Raw genomic sequence first — 15780 nt, 5'->3', positions numbered from 1 at the left:
ATATGGGAAGACTAGCTTGCGATAATTTAATTTAAGAAGTTCACTTCGTTATTTCATGATGGTATAGATTAATATGCAATAAACGTGAAAATGCAACTGTGACTAATAATAATAACCAATTATTGATATTACGATGTTCAAGCACACACCAATTAGCCAATCATCTTTAAACTACGATACTTAAGTTAGTCTAGGCAATGGTCATAAGCAAAACATAATATCACACTATTAGCTGTTCTTTAAACTTACAGAGAAAATTTAGGCGAATTTGAACTATTTCAGTGGATGATATACCTCATAACTATTCTTTAAATAACTGTATGTCGTGATACTTGTTTACTTGTACGTTTTATTGTCTTTAGTCTTAATTTAATTATCTAAAAAGCTGCTATTAAATGATTTGGTAATTTGCCCCACAGCTTTTTGTTTATATGTCTTTTAAAGGAACTTCAGCGCCAATTATTTTTACCTAAAATAAACGAAATCAACATACATATACGATCATACTGTAAGGAAAGTTTAATATATCTACAGAAATTCATAATTAAGCCACAAAGCTAACCATATCACTGGTCCTTTCATCAACTATGCTCTGCTGAGGAAGAGTTCTATAGGTTATAATGCAATGCAAGCATATGCAAAAAAAGATAATATATTCCATCAAAATAATAATATCAGCGATGGCGTTGCTGGCTACCATGCCATAAGTTTTTGACCAGTTATTCAAGTTATAGACGATATTAATTCTCTCTGGTAGCGACGGTAGACGACTTAGATTATAGACGACAATTCCAAATCCTGCTACTACTGCCACGGTGCTTGCAATTGCAAATCCTAAATGGATTTGAGCCTTTATTAAATTCAATTTAAGATCCTGATTAGCGAATAGTATAATGCATAGTGCAGTAGTTGTAGGATATCAACTCATAGAAATTGATTTGGTAATATTTAGAGTTTTGAATATTTCATTAACGCTTATATCAAAGCAAATCTAGCAGATTTTAAGAGCATGATTAGCTTTATTAGTGACGTAAGGTATATATCCCGTAGGACTTATTTCTAAATTGAAAACGGTGAAAAAATAAAGTGTGCTTCTTAAAATGCTATATTGCTCAATTAAAATGAAAAAAAATTGACTGTTTACGAAAATTCAGCATTAAAATTTTAATTAGGTGGCAAATGATTGCTGAAGAATTTGTTTTTGGTTTGTTACAAGGAATAAAATAAAATTAAAAATAGCAAATTTTGATGAAAGAACGTCCTCCATTTATATGAAATAAATGTATAAGATCACTAATAGCAGTTCTGAAAATTAGACTGTCGCAGAAATGTATTAGTATTCTTTAAAAAATAGTTCTGAAGATGACTGATAATCTTCGTTTACGAAATGATCTAGATTAGACGCATTATTAATTAATTAAAATCAAAACCTACCATTAACTTAAGAAAAATTTCATCTTTGTGAACCATAACACCAACTATTCCGGTAATAATAATCTAAACGTAGCATGACAAGAGAAGGTAAAGCTGGGTTGTCTTGGCAATCTATTTCAATCGCAATTTCTAATTATTCTACATGAACATAGCATACACTGTAGAAAATAGAAATTACTGCAACTATTTAAGTATAAATTACGCATATAAGAGTTAATAGCTATTATAATGATATGAATATCAAATCACCACAGTTCCAATATTCATAGATGTTTTACATTGGGAAAGAACAAATAAAATCACCGGTTTTGATTCAGAAAGATTGGCAGAAGAGTACAATTTTCATAAGCATGAACTAAGAATTTTGTCCAACTTCTTATATAATTTATATATATTACTATACATATATATTTAGTAAATGAAGATCGAATCATATATACTTGGATTAGCTATTGCACTAATAAATGCGATAGCCAGAGAACATGTACGTAAGCTATCGTGATTCTAATAATTGAGGTGTAAGTATTTTTAACGTTAAAATAAAATATCCTTTTGATTCAAAATGATATTTATGAGTTTCTCTGTACTGATTATGGGAATAAGCTACTGCAGTTATTGTGAAAATGCTTTCAATTAACTAAAATAAGTTATCAAAACATGTTTGCTTGTCCGGAATAAGCGGAGAACGCATTATATCAAAGTGTTTAGAGTAGCAGCCTGATTTCTTAAGGATGTCTTAGAGTAAGTTGCTGTACTACGTGTATCCATCATATATTTATGGCTGCTGATAGCAATTTGAGTAAATAGAGCCTGATGTTAACTAAGGATCTCGCTAAAACCTCCTATGTAATTAGTAAATGAAGATCAAATCTTATACTTGGATTAGTAGTAATCATGGATAAATGTCTAAGCCATTACTTTGATGCATGATATAGCTTACTAGCAAATAGGATAACAGCTTAGAATGTTAATCCAATATTTATTGAAGATAGTATTACTTACCAATCCTCCAACCCAATAACAGTGGCCAAATAATCCTACTCCAAGAGTGTAATAAGCAAAGTTTGGTACTGATAATCTAGCAATTCCTACGCCTACTAGAAGGGTAGCCATGATGACGATCGCTTTGCATTCATAAGTTAATTGGCGCATTAAAGTAATTAACCTGTCCTGGTGTACAGAGTTGGTAATTTCATCGCGAAGCTTTTTAGTTGAATCCATCTTGAGTTTAACTTTAAATGAGTTAATTTCTAAACTGGAAATTTTCTGTTAGTCCTGGATTTGCTGAAATTAGCAGTTTTTGACGTAATTGAATAAATTATTTTAACTTCTTTAATTTTAATTTTAATTTAAATGTTATAAGCCATATATAACACCCGTATTTGAATTTTGATTTAAAACAAAAAATCTGTAATTAATTAGGGATAATTATGAAGTTTATTTGTGCTACATTTTATGACGTCAAATTAATTAAGGATTGAATAATACATTTCTACTTTTTAAATTAGTTATTTAGCTAAAGCAACATAAACTGTCTACTTTATTGGAAGTTTTCTAATTTGAATACTAAATTACGCTACATGACTATTTGGCTACATGGATCAAAATAAATTTTATAAATTTAAGTCTCCTGTCGATGCACATGTAGCATAATTATCATCAATTAAGTCAAGTCGACTTTTATGCTATCCTAGGTAGTATAGAATTCAATTCTTGCTAGGTAAGTAATAAAACTATAGAGGTAAGACTTACATTATACCTGTCAATTTCTCCACTACAAATGTAAGTATAAAAATATATTGGAAGAAACTTTGTACTACGTATGAGCGTAAAACGCAAAGACAAAGAAATGGATATTAAATTCTATTTCACTTAGAAAAAGTCAGGCTTAAGTAATTTAGAATGAACTATTAGAGTAAAAGCGATCACGCTTTTATGGAACAATGTGTTTTAATTTTTTAGTTTTTAATTTTACTATAAAGTCATTGTAGTCTTTTGGAATTCTATATTATAGTTAAAGTCAATTTTTTAAAATACTGTTGACTAGAGTAGAAAGTAGACCAAGCGTATTTGAATCTGAGTTGAAGATTAATTTTATTACTGCTCAAGGATTTGGTTATTACTTCTTATCATCTATGATAAAAGTTGGGTCGTAAGAACCGATGTTTTATTTATTATTTCTCATTGTTTTCAAAGTACTTTAGTAACGCTGCAGATATTAACTTACGTTTCATGATTTGAGTCTCCATTTCCGAAAATTTTAATTATAATGATCTGTGTATTGAAGTAATTTAATTTATTTTAACTGCATTAAGTTCATAGGTTCTAAATCTAATTTGGAGAAATAGTCAACAATATCTATTATTTATTCAGTTGATATTTGATGTCTGATAGAATAAACTAGAACACTGCTTATAGTACTGTAGTTATTAGTTATCACCAGTCCTTACAAAATATCCGTAAATATTTAAGACATAAATCATTACTTAGATTCATATTATGTAAACTTGGTAATAGAAATTGATCATTTACTCACCTAGTTGGCGAAAATTAAACTTAAAAGACATAAAATTAAATATATGAACATGTGTACCAGGCACAAACTTCAACTATAGTGGTTTATACATTAAAATAATTCAATTGATTTTAGCTACGCTAAATTACTAGTACTAAATATAACTTGGAGTAAAGTCAATTCTTTCATTATTTGTTAAATAAATATTCGATGTCGGATGGAATAAACTACAAGATTGACTAGTCATTTTTAGTGATCACCGATCCTTATGAAATAGCCGCAAATATTAAAAAAAATGAAACATTACATGATTGATATTACAGCGTATAAATTTCGATAAAAGAATTTGATCATCCACTTACCTAGTTGACGAAGTATTAGATTTAGGCTAGCTTAAAATAAAACGTACAACGCATACACCATGGACTATCCAAATGCTACTTGTCGAAAGGCTTTCACCGTTGTGGTGTTTTCAAGGTTTAGAAAAGAAATATTATCCTCCTTAATTAAATACAAATGCTAAACAGGAAGCTAGAAAATATTTTGAGAACAGTAATTAATTTTTATTGTTTTTGAATAAAACTAGCTAACCAATTAAATCGATATTTTCATAAAGACGTTGAAAAGAATGACATTTTGACACTTCCCTTGAAAACTAACACAAAATGATTGGTTTAGAAATGTATTAAAAAATTATAGTAAATTAAAATCCTATTCCTACATCATTATATTAAAACTATGCTTATGCTATATTAGACTATTCTTTTAATGCTTATGCAGTTTCTGCCTGTTATGTTGCCAATTTATGCATGAACTGTTAATTACAAGCATTTACAATATTTTTAAGGTAAAAGAATTACCATGATGATGCTTGGTAAAGAAATACGTCAAGAATACAATATTTTGATAGGATTAAAATGTAAAAAGGATAAATTTCTTAAATCAACGGTATAGCAGAAAGCATTTTTTAGGCATTTCTCTACCCTATTCCATCTTAGTAACCACTCTATTAAAAATAAAAGCTAAGCTATGGTAATGAATTGAGTGGATTACTTCAGCAAAAGTGGCACGACAATTTTATGCTAGCATATCGTAATGTATTTAAATTAAATTTAAATTTAAACATGAAATATTTTTGATTAATATATTTACTGTTAACTAAATGGTTTTTTTCAAATAAACATTTTATCAGTGCTAAAAAACGCCTACATTAGCTACGAAATTTTGAAATGAATTTGAGCAACCTTGGTGATTAAAGACGTTTCTATATCACTCCCCATTTCGGACAACTTTGGCGTTCCAAATTTTGTCATTGCACTATCGTAATGTGGATCTATCATACACTAAATAGTTTATACGAGTGCAAATTTTGATAGCCATAACGCTAAAGTTTGGAATATCCAAATCGAAAATAGTTTAAATTACGGTTATTTAGGCACAAAACCACTGTAGACTAGCTATCAGTCAGATTGATGTTGCCGGGCTATGTTGAATAATTTAACTGACGATTAACCCTTTATGATCATACGCTTATACATATATCAAATTCATCTATTTAGAAGTGAGCATGATATTTTGTCCAATTTAAATTGCTATTATCCATTAGTAACTATCATATCTCATAAATTAATTTTATTTTAATGAATATCAGTCCTACTATGGAATCAAATGTTCTGTTTGTTGCCTGCGATACAATTCCGGTTTGATATAATGGAAAAGTTTAAACTTTAAATTGAAAATTTTGAAGTAAGCATTTTAATTTTAAAGCCAACATAGAGAGTTATTATTAACCACGTCCAATTAAAATTATTTTAATATGACATTGACTATATTTCTTCTATTATTATAGCAGTTGCTAATCAAAACTGTCATTCAACTCATTCACAATTCAATCATTTACATACAAGTTAAATGGAATCAATCAATCTTAGTGAAGTTATAAATTTCTATAGATTACAAAGAAACAAAAATTAATAATCCTTATTTTAATTTAATCTCCCAACAATTACATAATAATAATATTTAGATTGGAATTTGAATTAATAGCACCAATTACTGCCTTAATTTTGGAATAGAATAAGATAAAATATAAAGTAAAAACCAAACCTAATTGATAGAATAAGTTAATTTTAACAATTGTTAAGATTAAGCCTCTATGACATTAATTCTCGTGCAGGTTAATAAATATGCAAGTCACGTAACAATATCCATGGAACAAGAGTATAAAAAATATTATTGAATTTCAAGAAAGCAGATATTAATTCTCTGAACCCGATTTTTTTATTTGTAGTTGGTCAATGATTAAATAAGTTTCACATAGATTGTAAAATAATGTAAGTTGTATAAATTCATGCAAACTTAATAAAATTGTCATTAATCGATTGCCTACTCTAAAAAGATCTCATAATAGAGCTAATGAATGCTATCATCATGCATAGCATCATGTTTTCATGCTAATTCACTGTGCGTTAATCTGTGAATGAATCTAATTATTGAAGAGGTTTAACATTTTTGAATCAATCAGTTGCATCTGTTTGGCTCTAGATTTTCATCTAGGCCTTTAAGTTATACTTAAGTCAATAATGTGATGATTTATTCAGCTAATGTGAGACTCTAATAAGAAATAAGTATTTGAGGAATTAATTCTTAATTAATTAAAAGTCTACTTCTGTACTTTTACCATCAATAGAAGCAATGAATATTATCATCGTTTTAATCCTTTTAAGATATAACAGTATGTTTTTTAGATATTCTCAAAGAGAAATTATATTTAGAAGCAATAATACATTCTCATCTTTTTAAGACATATCCGTAGATATTTTCAACGAGAAATCACATTTAATAGCAATAATTATTATCATCTTTTCAGGATATTCCTGTATGGTTTAGATATTTCAGAGAGAAATTATATTAACACTAGATATGATTCTTAATACAATATACTCGCAAAGGCTTCTGCGTAATTAAATGGCAGACTCAATATTAGCTTCACAGAAGATTTTAATAATCGCAAATAGAATGCAGTGTGCATTCAGATATAGAAGTTCTCTGGTATGGTTATATATTCAGAGACTGAGGGCGATAATATTGAAAGAAATCTGGTTTGCACTAATGTAATATGCCAAGCTTTACATATATGTTACTGTAGGTAATTATGGTAGCACACCATTAAATTTTGACATTCCTTGATCACTGCACACATGAAAATTCTAAAATTACTTCGAATTGCGCTTCAAAGAAGAACATACCTTTTATTGTAGCAATAACAAGAAATACTTATCTCACACAATTGCTAACTTATGATATCTAATTACCGAAACGATCTAGCTACAAAATATCTATTAAGAGAAAGGAGAGCATAGTGTCTGTCAGGTCGTCTAAACTCACTTTGTTGGGTTAGTAAATTTCGGCAAAATATGCAAATCTTCAATAAAGACTAAAAATAATCAGAAGTACAAGCCATTTAAGACAAATTACAGTGTTCATTATAAACGAAGAACAATGCAAAAAAATACCTGAAATCTACGGGATAAACAAATATGTTTTCTGTGTAAGGAATCCAATAGCTGTCACACTAAGGAATAGCGTCTAGATTTGGAAATCAGCCTCAATAGTTTCCATAATTAGTACCTGTAGTGGAGCCCCAAATAAGCTTAAGACTAAGATAATAGGATCTTACGAAAATAAATAAATTGTACAGTACTCTATATTATAATATTGCATAAGTGCCTGATTGTGAAGATGTTTACACTACGTATTGTAATAACTAGTACAAACTCACGTCGCTTTGCTGACGATTCACAGATGAAATGCTATGAAATGCTATATTAAGATTAGTTCATGCTCCAAAGCGCATTATGATAACTAATGTACGGTGATGGACATACCAAGTTAAGATTAGCAGGTACTGTAAGCTATCGACAGTGCGGTACAATGTCCTTAGTACTGTGGTCAATTCTATCTCAATTATTATAATGTGTCTAAGGATCGCTTGCTCTGTCTATAACAACCATTATAAGAAAATGTAACAATCAAAATGGCTGTGTAGAAAACTCTATAAAGATTCTATGTTTATTCAATTTTCATCAGAGTATTACATCAAATCAACATTGAAAGGCCCAGCGGCCACCCTTAGCGATATAACGAATACTATTTTAAAAATCAGTACTCTGCGGAAATTGCTACCTTAGAGCTATTCGTTTTACATGAAGAAATCTTGAGGTAAAAAGTACGGTAAGAATCTTATACTGACCTATTGAAATGAACCCATAATCACAGTCATCTAATAGTAGTATAAATATCCCCGCGCTGCTCGTTTATATTGAGATGGTTATATTATGATTCTTAGGTAAGTAATAGATTGCGCTAAGTACTGTATGTTAAAACTGCGAGATTTATATTATGACGCTTTAACCAGAAGAGTGAATTATGAATTGATAGCGCGATAGTGAATTTACATATGATTGTATTTGAAGGAAAATCATTGTGTAACTAATTTTATATAAATTATGAAAATCTGTAATAATTTAGATAGTCCAGAGATAGTCTGATTGCAGTTAGATAGTCCTTGGTAGTTGTAAGATAAACCTAATCTTATGCAATAAAGTGAAGTTTATAAAAAACCGTTATGTTTTTGAGAAGGCCCTTTATCGTAGTACTGTAGCGTGATTATTAATATAAACTAATAATTATATAATCTAAACTACTATAAGAAATTGATGTTTGAAATTTATTCTATTATTGTAATCCTTAAGATTGATATCCAATTCGCTATTGTATGCTTTATTTGCTTGACATCTACCGTTTCATGTCTATAATATATGCTGCTTCAGCTTTCTGAGGTATCATATTTTATTCTGTTCTAGTGTATTTTATCCAAATGATTATTACCTTAGCTTAGTAAATCGCTTATATCAATATCACCATTAAAGGTTACTTACCCAATAGGAAAGTAATTATGGATTGCTTTTAAAAAGATTACTAACGACGTTGCTGATAATATGCTCGGTCAAAAATCATGAATATAGAGTTATAATGGGCGTCCAATTATAATTATCAAAACTAGCGACTTTTAAGTCCTATCATTGCTTAATTTAGGGGAAAACGCCTGTTTATTATAAATTCTAATCACAACCTTACCAAATCAAGTAAAGTAATTACAAAAGGGCAGAACTACTATTATAACCAACCAAACCATCTAAAAATGAAATTACTCACAACTTTTAGGAATACTCCAACCTTTACCTCTCTACTTACCTAACTTAAACCACTCAGCTATTTAATTATACTACCTTATAGATGCAATATAAAACAATTGGCGGTATCTGACCATTAATTTATCACTCTAAAATATTCTAAATTAAACTAGCAATTAAGCACATATGAGAAGATAAATACTACCCTAGATTTTCGAAATTACTAAATTAATGACAATTGTATTTCAAATATAAATTGCGTCTTTCTACGTTTTATTAAACATAACTATGATAAAGCACTGGGAAAAACCAGCAATCTTAAAATTGGACGTTAGATCTAAATGTCGAATTCACGCGGCATTTGATAGCAAAGTATCATATTTCTACCACAATTTATGATTAAAGTTAGGTATCAATTTTATTATCATTGAAATAAAATGTTATACTACTTCAATATATCCCTTAAATTACATTCCTACAATATATAATTATTAAGAAAATGATACTACTGGATATTGTTATATTCTAACCTGAATAAAGTACTCAGATCCACAATATACTAAGATACTAAGTGAAATCTACTGCAATTAAACTAAGTAAGATAATTTAAGCAAGCTGTAATACTTAATGCAATAAAGGCTTGAAGTAGCACTCTAAAAATTAACCTTTATAGCATTAGCATCTTTTCCAATTAAATCAAAGTCATATAAATAGACTGTTTATGAATACCGTGATTCGAAAGATCTAATTGTTTGATTTATTTTGCATCCATGTCTATAGCTACGTTCTTTGAACTAACGAGATCCTGCCCATATTCGGGAGGTTCGTCGCGTAGTTGTTGCACCTAAATAGAGATTAACCCCAACAAATGTCATTTTAATATTTTCGCTTTTGCAAAAATACTAGAAACTAATCGGAAGATATTTAGATGATCGTAATTGTTGGAAACTAAAGGAGTTCCTTTGTGAGTCTATTTTTGACATTACTGAAGATTAATCTTACCGGAATTCTTGAATTACTGCCAGTTTGTAATAAAGCCATACTTGCAACACAAATAATGTATGTTCTCCAAGTTGTTCCACAAGCCGACATGTAATAAATGTAGACGATAGAATGTATAACTGCAACGACGATAGCTATGGTTTGATATTGGCTAAAAGAAACGAGCACCGAACCACAAGAAATCGAAATAGACGAATCGCTGACTGAGAGTAATGCTTGGTAGGTTAAGCCCAGAATAACGTAACCCGCACCAACACAAAGTATACATATGATATTCAACCCTTTATGTATTGTTATCTAAAGAAAAAGACGCGCAACATCCTTAACATCGACAGTACAATGAGATGCAGTTTTAATTTACGGAAGTATTACTTTTACAATTTTCAGAATAATAAACTTACAGCTTCTAGTGTTAGATTTTTGTTGATATAACGGCCAGAAAGGGCAAAAACCAGCATCTAATATATTTTGATCATAACAGTAAAGAAGACATGATATTACTCAACTGTATTCAATTCTGTAAACATGATATGTTAGTAAAATATAGAAGCAAAGCAGTTCGTTATCAATTCTCCCTAATAGTAATTAGAAGTTGAATCAGTGACATAAGATGATTATATACAATCTATTTCAGCATGGTGTCAAATTATAAGGGATAGACCACTTTAAGTTAAAATTATAGCGCGTAGATCGATCTTCTGTACAGATTATGGTCAATCTTGGGCATTACGTGGATATTAGCGAATAGTATTCATTTTCTCAACTGACAAATAATAATAAAATTATGCAATTTTAAAGCGTTGCAGTACTGTAAGGATGCTCTTCATATTCAATTGTGTCGACTACAATATTTAATATAATTAAATTTACTAATAATTAACAAATATTACCGCTTTGCTTGTATTTCAAAATGTTGGCTATAATTGCAATCATTTTCGATTATATAACTAGCAATAGCCGGTTATCTAAATTACAGTACAATGTCAGTGCAAATTAAAATATTACAATTTTATAGAAGCCTAAAACCTTACTGTGTTAGACATTAATATAGACATAACCGTCTCAAATAGATAGATTAATACCGTATTTGAAGAAAAATAATTTATTGATGATTCTGGTATGATTGTAAGGGATATTATTGCTGCCAATAGGCCAAACTAAATACACTCGTATTTAAAACTGCAAGTAGGAGATCTTGATTTAATTGGGTTCAAGATAATTTATACTAGATTCTTGATAGTAGTTCAGTATTGCTTTGCTATTCTAAACCGCTGTAATAAAAACTGCAATAAAAGCTTTTTTAAATTCTATCTAGACTAAGACTGCCAATTTGTGAGAATTAGATTTCTTCTAGATTAGAAACAAAACTTTGATAGGTTTGTTACAAAATTCGGAAGTCAGGAGAATGCAACCGAATAGTATAAGCATGACAATTTGGTAGAATATAAGAGTTTAAATAAATTATGTTCCCGATATGGTATCAGCAATATATCTTATTTTATTCGATATCTCTTCCGTTCTATATAAAACTCTATCGTAGATGATTCCGAAGTAGTTTTCAATTTTAAAGTAGCAACTATCAAATTGTGCTATAGTTTCAAGATATCGAATAAGCAATATGTCAATATGTCAATATATTTAACTAACAAGCTAATAAAGTCTAAAATGCAATTACCAACTTTTGCTTAATGGAGCTAAAGTAAGTGGCAATAAGTCACAACTATCGATATGGCTAAATTAAATCTATCCTTTCTTTTATCATCGACTGCAATTTCTTATATACCAACATGCACTGTTTGAAATTTAGAATGATTACCTCTAACTTGAAATTCTACTCTAAAAGACCTAGTAATAATATTAATTATGTCACGATACTTCTAGACTTTATATAAGCTATATTCTATTTTCTATATTTCAGCAGATCATTTTGCGGTACGACCAAAATTGCCATGAGGTTTGACTATTCTAATATTGTTAGCTAATAACAAAATTATTATTAATTGACTTACCGGCCCAGCAATCCAGAATGAGTTATAATATTGTACTAAGCTGAGCACATACAGACCATATCTACAAGGCATTACTAAAGCTGGTACTGTGGCGGCCAATTGAATCACTGTCAAGACAATGACAATGTTTAAATGGATATTAATTTTCCGAATTCCTTCCGAAAGAACAGTCATTGGAGATGTAATGCGTGGCATGGTGAAGGATTCTGACCGGTATTTGAAAATTCAAATGAGCTAAGGAATCTTTCCTAATTAAAATTAATCGGTTGTTAATTTACGTTACAATTACTGAAAAGCAGTTACTGCCAATTTTTATGATGCCAGATACAAAAATAGTCATAAACTTATGGTAAAGTTTATATTAATGAGCATGAGTGGAAAATGTGATGGAGGATTCGATAATTTATCGGAAACAGATTGAGTAGTTATTTTGAGATTAACTTAAATGCGTTGCGTAAGAAAATCGATTCTTTATTTTAAACTTCAAGTTTAAGCTGGCTGTCTTAAAGTAACGAAATAATTGTCGAAAATGGCGAAGACTGTAAGTGCTATAAATGTTCAAACATAACAAACTATACCTGTTTACAGTGCTATAAGTTTATCAAAGTATCTATATTTAAGAACAACTTAGAATACTTGTATTAAGTCATATGCTACAAGCACAATATAATCTTAATACTTTACCGAAACAGGAAGTAAAAAGTGAAGACCTTATAATTAAATGTCTATAGAAGCACTATAGCCGATTTGAACCTTATTCTGGCCAAGATAAGAATTTGCCATTAACAGTAATACTACTAGTACACCCTACTTGTGATAGCTTGTGTAAGTATACTATTAATATGCTATTAACGCCGATGTATGTACTCTATTTTCTATAGCATAAAATCAAGGACAATTTATGACCTGCTGCGTTGATAAGTGTATATAGCGGTTAAGATCGAAAGATTACTTAAATGGTAAGGTACGGTAACGTGCAATAGTTTGTTGGCCTGATATATATAGGTTGCGGCCAATGTCCGAAATTAGCCAATACTGTAGACGGGCAGAAAATATAAAAGTAGGCAACATTACATGATGTAGAGGTTATAACTAAGATCTTGCTGCTTACTTTATTCGGATAGAGTAGAGTTATGAACAGTTAACTATGGGTAAAAAAGATTCCCTTTTAGACTTGATAAATCTCTACTTTTCTTCAAGCCAATGGAAAATTTTTGACTTACTTTTACGGTAACCTACATTTCACGCATTAAGGTAAAACTAAGCAAATTTAAACGCAATTTAAGTTAAAAATAAATTTTAAATGACCGATTAATACTAAATTTATCGAATCGCATTCAATTTAAAAGTAAATAGCATTAATTATAGTGGAAAGAAAAAATCCTTGAAGAAAATCACGTTGTACCTTGAAGTAGAAATTTTAAAACAAAGTGACCTTGTAGCTGTCTAAGCCTATTGCGAACCAGAAGTAGTGGTAGATCAACTGCTGTCAGTTTACTTGCTATCTCTCTTTTTATTCAATATTTCCACTGAATACGGAAGTGAAAAACCTGTACTGTATAACGTTTTGAATTTAATTGTTCAATTCGAATACTAATTAATGGAAGTTAAAATAAGTTAATATAACCATCAAAGTCATCCTTTGAAACGAAGCTTTTATAATACAGAACAATTGCACACCTTCCCAAATGAATACTGTTTAAATATTTGTTTTGAAGAATGGAATGTATTAAATAAGTGTGATGGGGGGTTCGATATCTCGGAGGATTGAGATTTAGTTTCCATTTACAATTAGTACACCAAAAGTTGTATAAAAGTTATGCTTTATTTTAAGTTGTAAAGTAAGTACAGTGAGGTAGTTACGGTAGATCAGCGTGCAAGCTGTCATGAGTAACGTGTGAAGACTAACCAGGAAACGAACAATTTCTGAGGTGGAAATCGGCGGTATTTATAGTTTTAAAGATAGAGCAAATACAGAGAATAGGATTGTAGAATTAGATACAACATATACCATAACAGGCTACAACATAGCTGATGATTGTAGCAAACAGCGAGTACCGTAATAACTAAATACAGTAGCCTATATATGAATGTGAAGTAAGCGGACTGTAGATATGTCTAAATATAAGAGCAATACAACATGTCTATACTTAAGAGTAGGTATATAGTTACAGTATATTCTAAATACACTACAATAAGCAATTTTATTTGTCTAGCTATTTAATGAATGCTGTATATTAATCGATTTTGATGATCATTATTCATATTCATCACTCTCCCGTTTCCCCAGGTTTTACCAGGAAGTGGGTTAGTTGTATAGACACAATGGCAGTTTATAATAACCAAGCAGATACATTCGATTGGTAGTTCATTGTAAGGCAGTTGAATTGTAATTATCTGGGAAAGAAGAAAGGTAATTAATTATAGACTGTGATACAATAGCAGTAGAGACATACACCATTATTAGACTACATAATGAAGTAACTCTTGAATTATTATTTCATACGTTGATTCTTCTTAATGCAAGTGATCAGACGGTCGTAATAAAAGAACTCGTTTGATATAGAAATATATTCGATAACTATGTAATAGGATAAAAGTTAATCCATGTGGTTTGAAGTACTTTAAAGTATTCTAATACGAGGAACGAGATATGTCCATGATATTATGGAGTTACAGAGCGGAAACAGAGCGTCATAAAAGCTAAAAAATTGAGTAAAATAGATAGTTGATGAAAAAATCACGTTAATGTACAAGCTGCGCCCCAGGCTACGTTTCACCGTAAAAACTGAATAAAATTCAGCTAATACAAATAGAATTGTTAATCCCTTTCCCAAGATATAGAACTTGAAGTTTGATTGTTGCAAACCAAGTAGAATTTTGAGCTGCGAAATTCTTTACTAGAAATTATTTCGAAAAGTTTTTCCTGATTGAATAATCCTTTCAGTTAATTTCTATTACAAACTCACAACCAATCGAGTCTCTATGGAGAAAGGACAAGTTTAACTTTACTCACAATGCAAGATTCAATCCTCTTTTCAATTATATCCTACCTACTAAAATGAGTTACTGACGATGCTCATCGCTTAAGCATAAGCACTAAAATTTGGCTCTTATTGGGAAATGTTATCGTGATATTAATTCTTGCGAAAAGAAGTGTATGACATTTTGTTGAGCAGCGAGCATCAGCTTACGCATAGTGAAAATTTCATGAGTTATTTTACTCTAATTTATAAGATGGAGCCTACGGCATTGTGGGAAAATATTTCTTATTGTGGATATAAACAACGCAGGAATATACAAAGGGAAGACCTAAAAGCCTATAGAGGGACTTTAGAGCTAGATATAGATATGGCCATTTGCTGAATCAGGTTCACTGGTGCAAACTCCCGTCGCTTTACTGACGGTTTACGATAATGTGCTCATGCTGAGCAGGTACAACATCATCGATTGTTGCTATCGAGTCAATATCACCTAATCTTCCTATTCGATGTAATCGGCGATGATGATAGTTTCTCCTACGATTACCTGCTGACTGATTCTGATCTCTAGGAGTACTATCTACTTCAGAATTCCTGATATTACTTACAGATTGATTTAATTTACGTACTGATCGTGCATTTCC

General features: G+C 30.2%; 2 protein-coding genes across 2 annotated transcripts; both read right to left on the bottom strand.

The window, feature by feature from the left end:
- Positions 1-427: 427 nt before the first annotated feature.
- On the bottom strand, positions 428-2655 carry TRIADDRAFT_57764 (uncharacterized protein; the record flags this gene model as incomplete). Its single annotated transcript, XM_002113482.1, has 4 exons — positions 428-469; positions 563-874; positions 1435-1497; positions 2437-2655. 4 exons carry the CDS (start codon positions 2653-2655, stop codon positions 428-430), a joined length of 636 nt encoding a protein of 211 aa, XP_002113518.1.
- Positions 2656-9589: 6934 nt separating this feature from the next.
- On the bottom strand, positions 9590-12350 carry TRIADDRAFT_57763 (uncharacterized protein; the record flags this gene model as incomplete). The annotated part of the gene is made up of 5 exons (XM_002113481.1): positions 9590-9619; positions 9944-9988; positions 10147-10443; positions 10548-10604; positions 12156-12350. The coding sequence occupies 5 exons, from the start codon at positions 12348-12350 to the stop codon at positions 9590-9592; spliced, it is 624 nt and encodes a 207-aa protein (XP_002113517.1).
- Positions 12351-15780: the final 3430 nt, after the last annotated feature.

Source organism: Trichoplax adhaerens, genomic scaffold, assembly GCF_000150275.1.
Source record: "Trichoplax adhaerens TRIADscaffold_6 genomic scaffold, whole genome shotgun sequence".
Lineage (NCBI taxonomy): Eukaryota > Metazoa > Placozoa > Uniplacotomia > Trichoplacea > Trichoplacidae > Trichoplax > Trichoplax adhaerens.
Note: the sequence above shows the minus strand (reverse complement) of the source record. Positions and strands in the feature narration are given on the sequence as shown.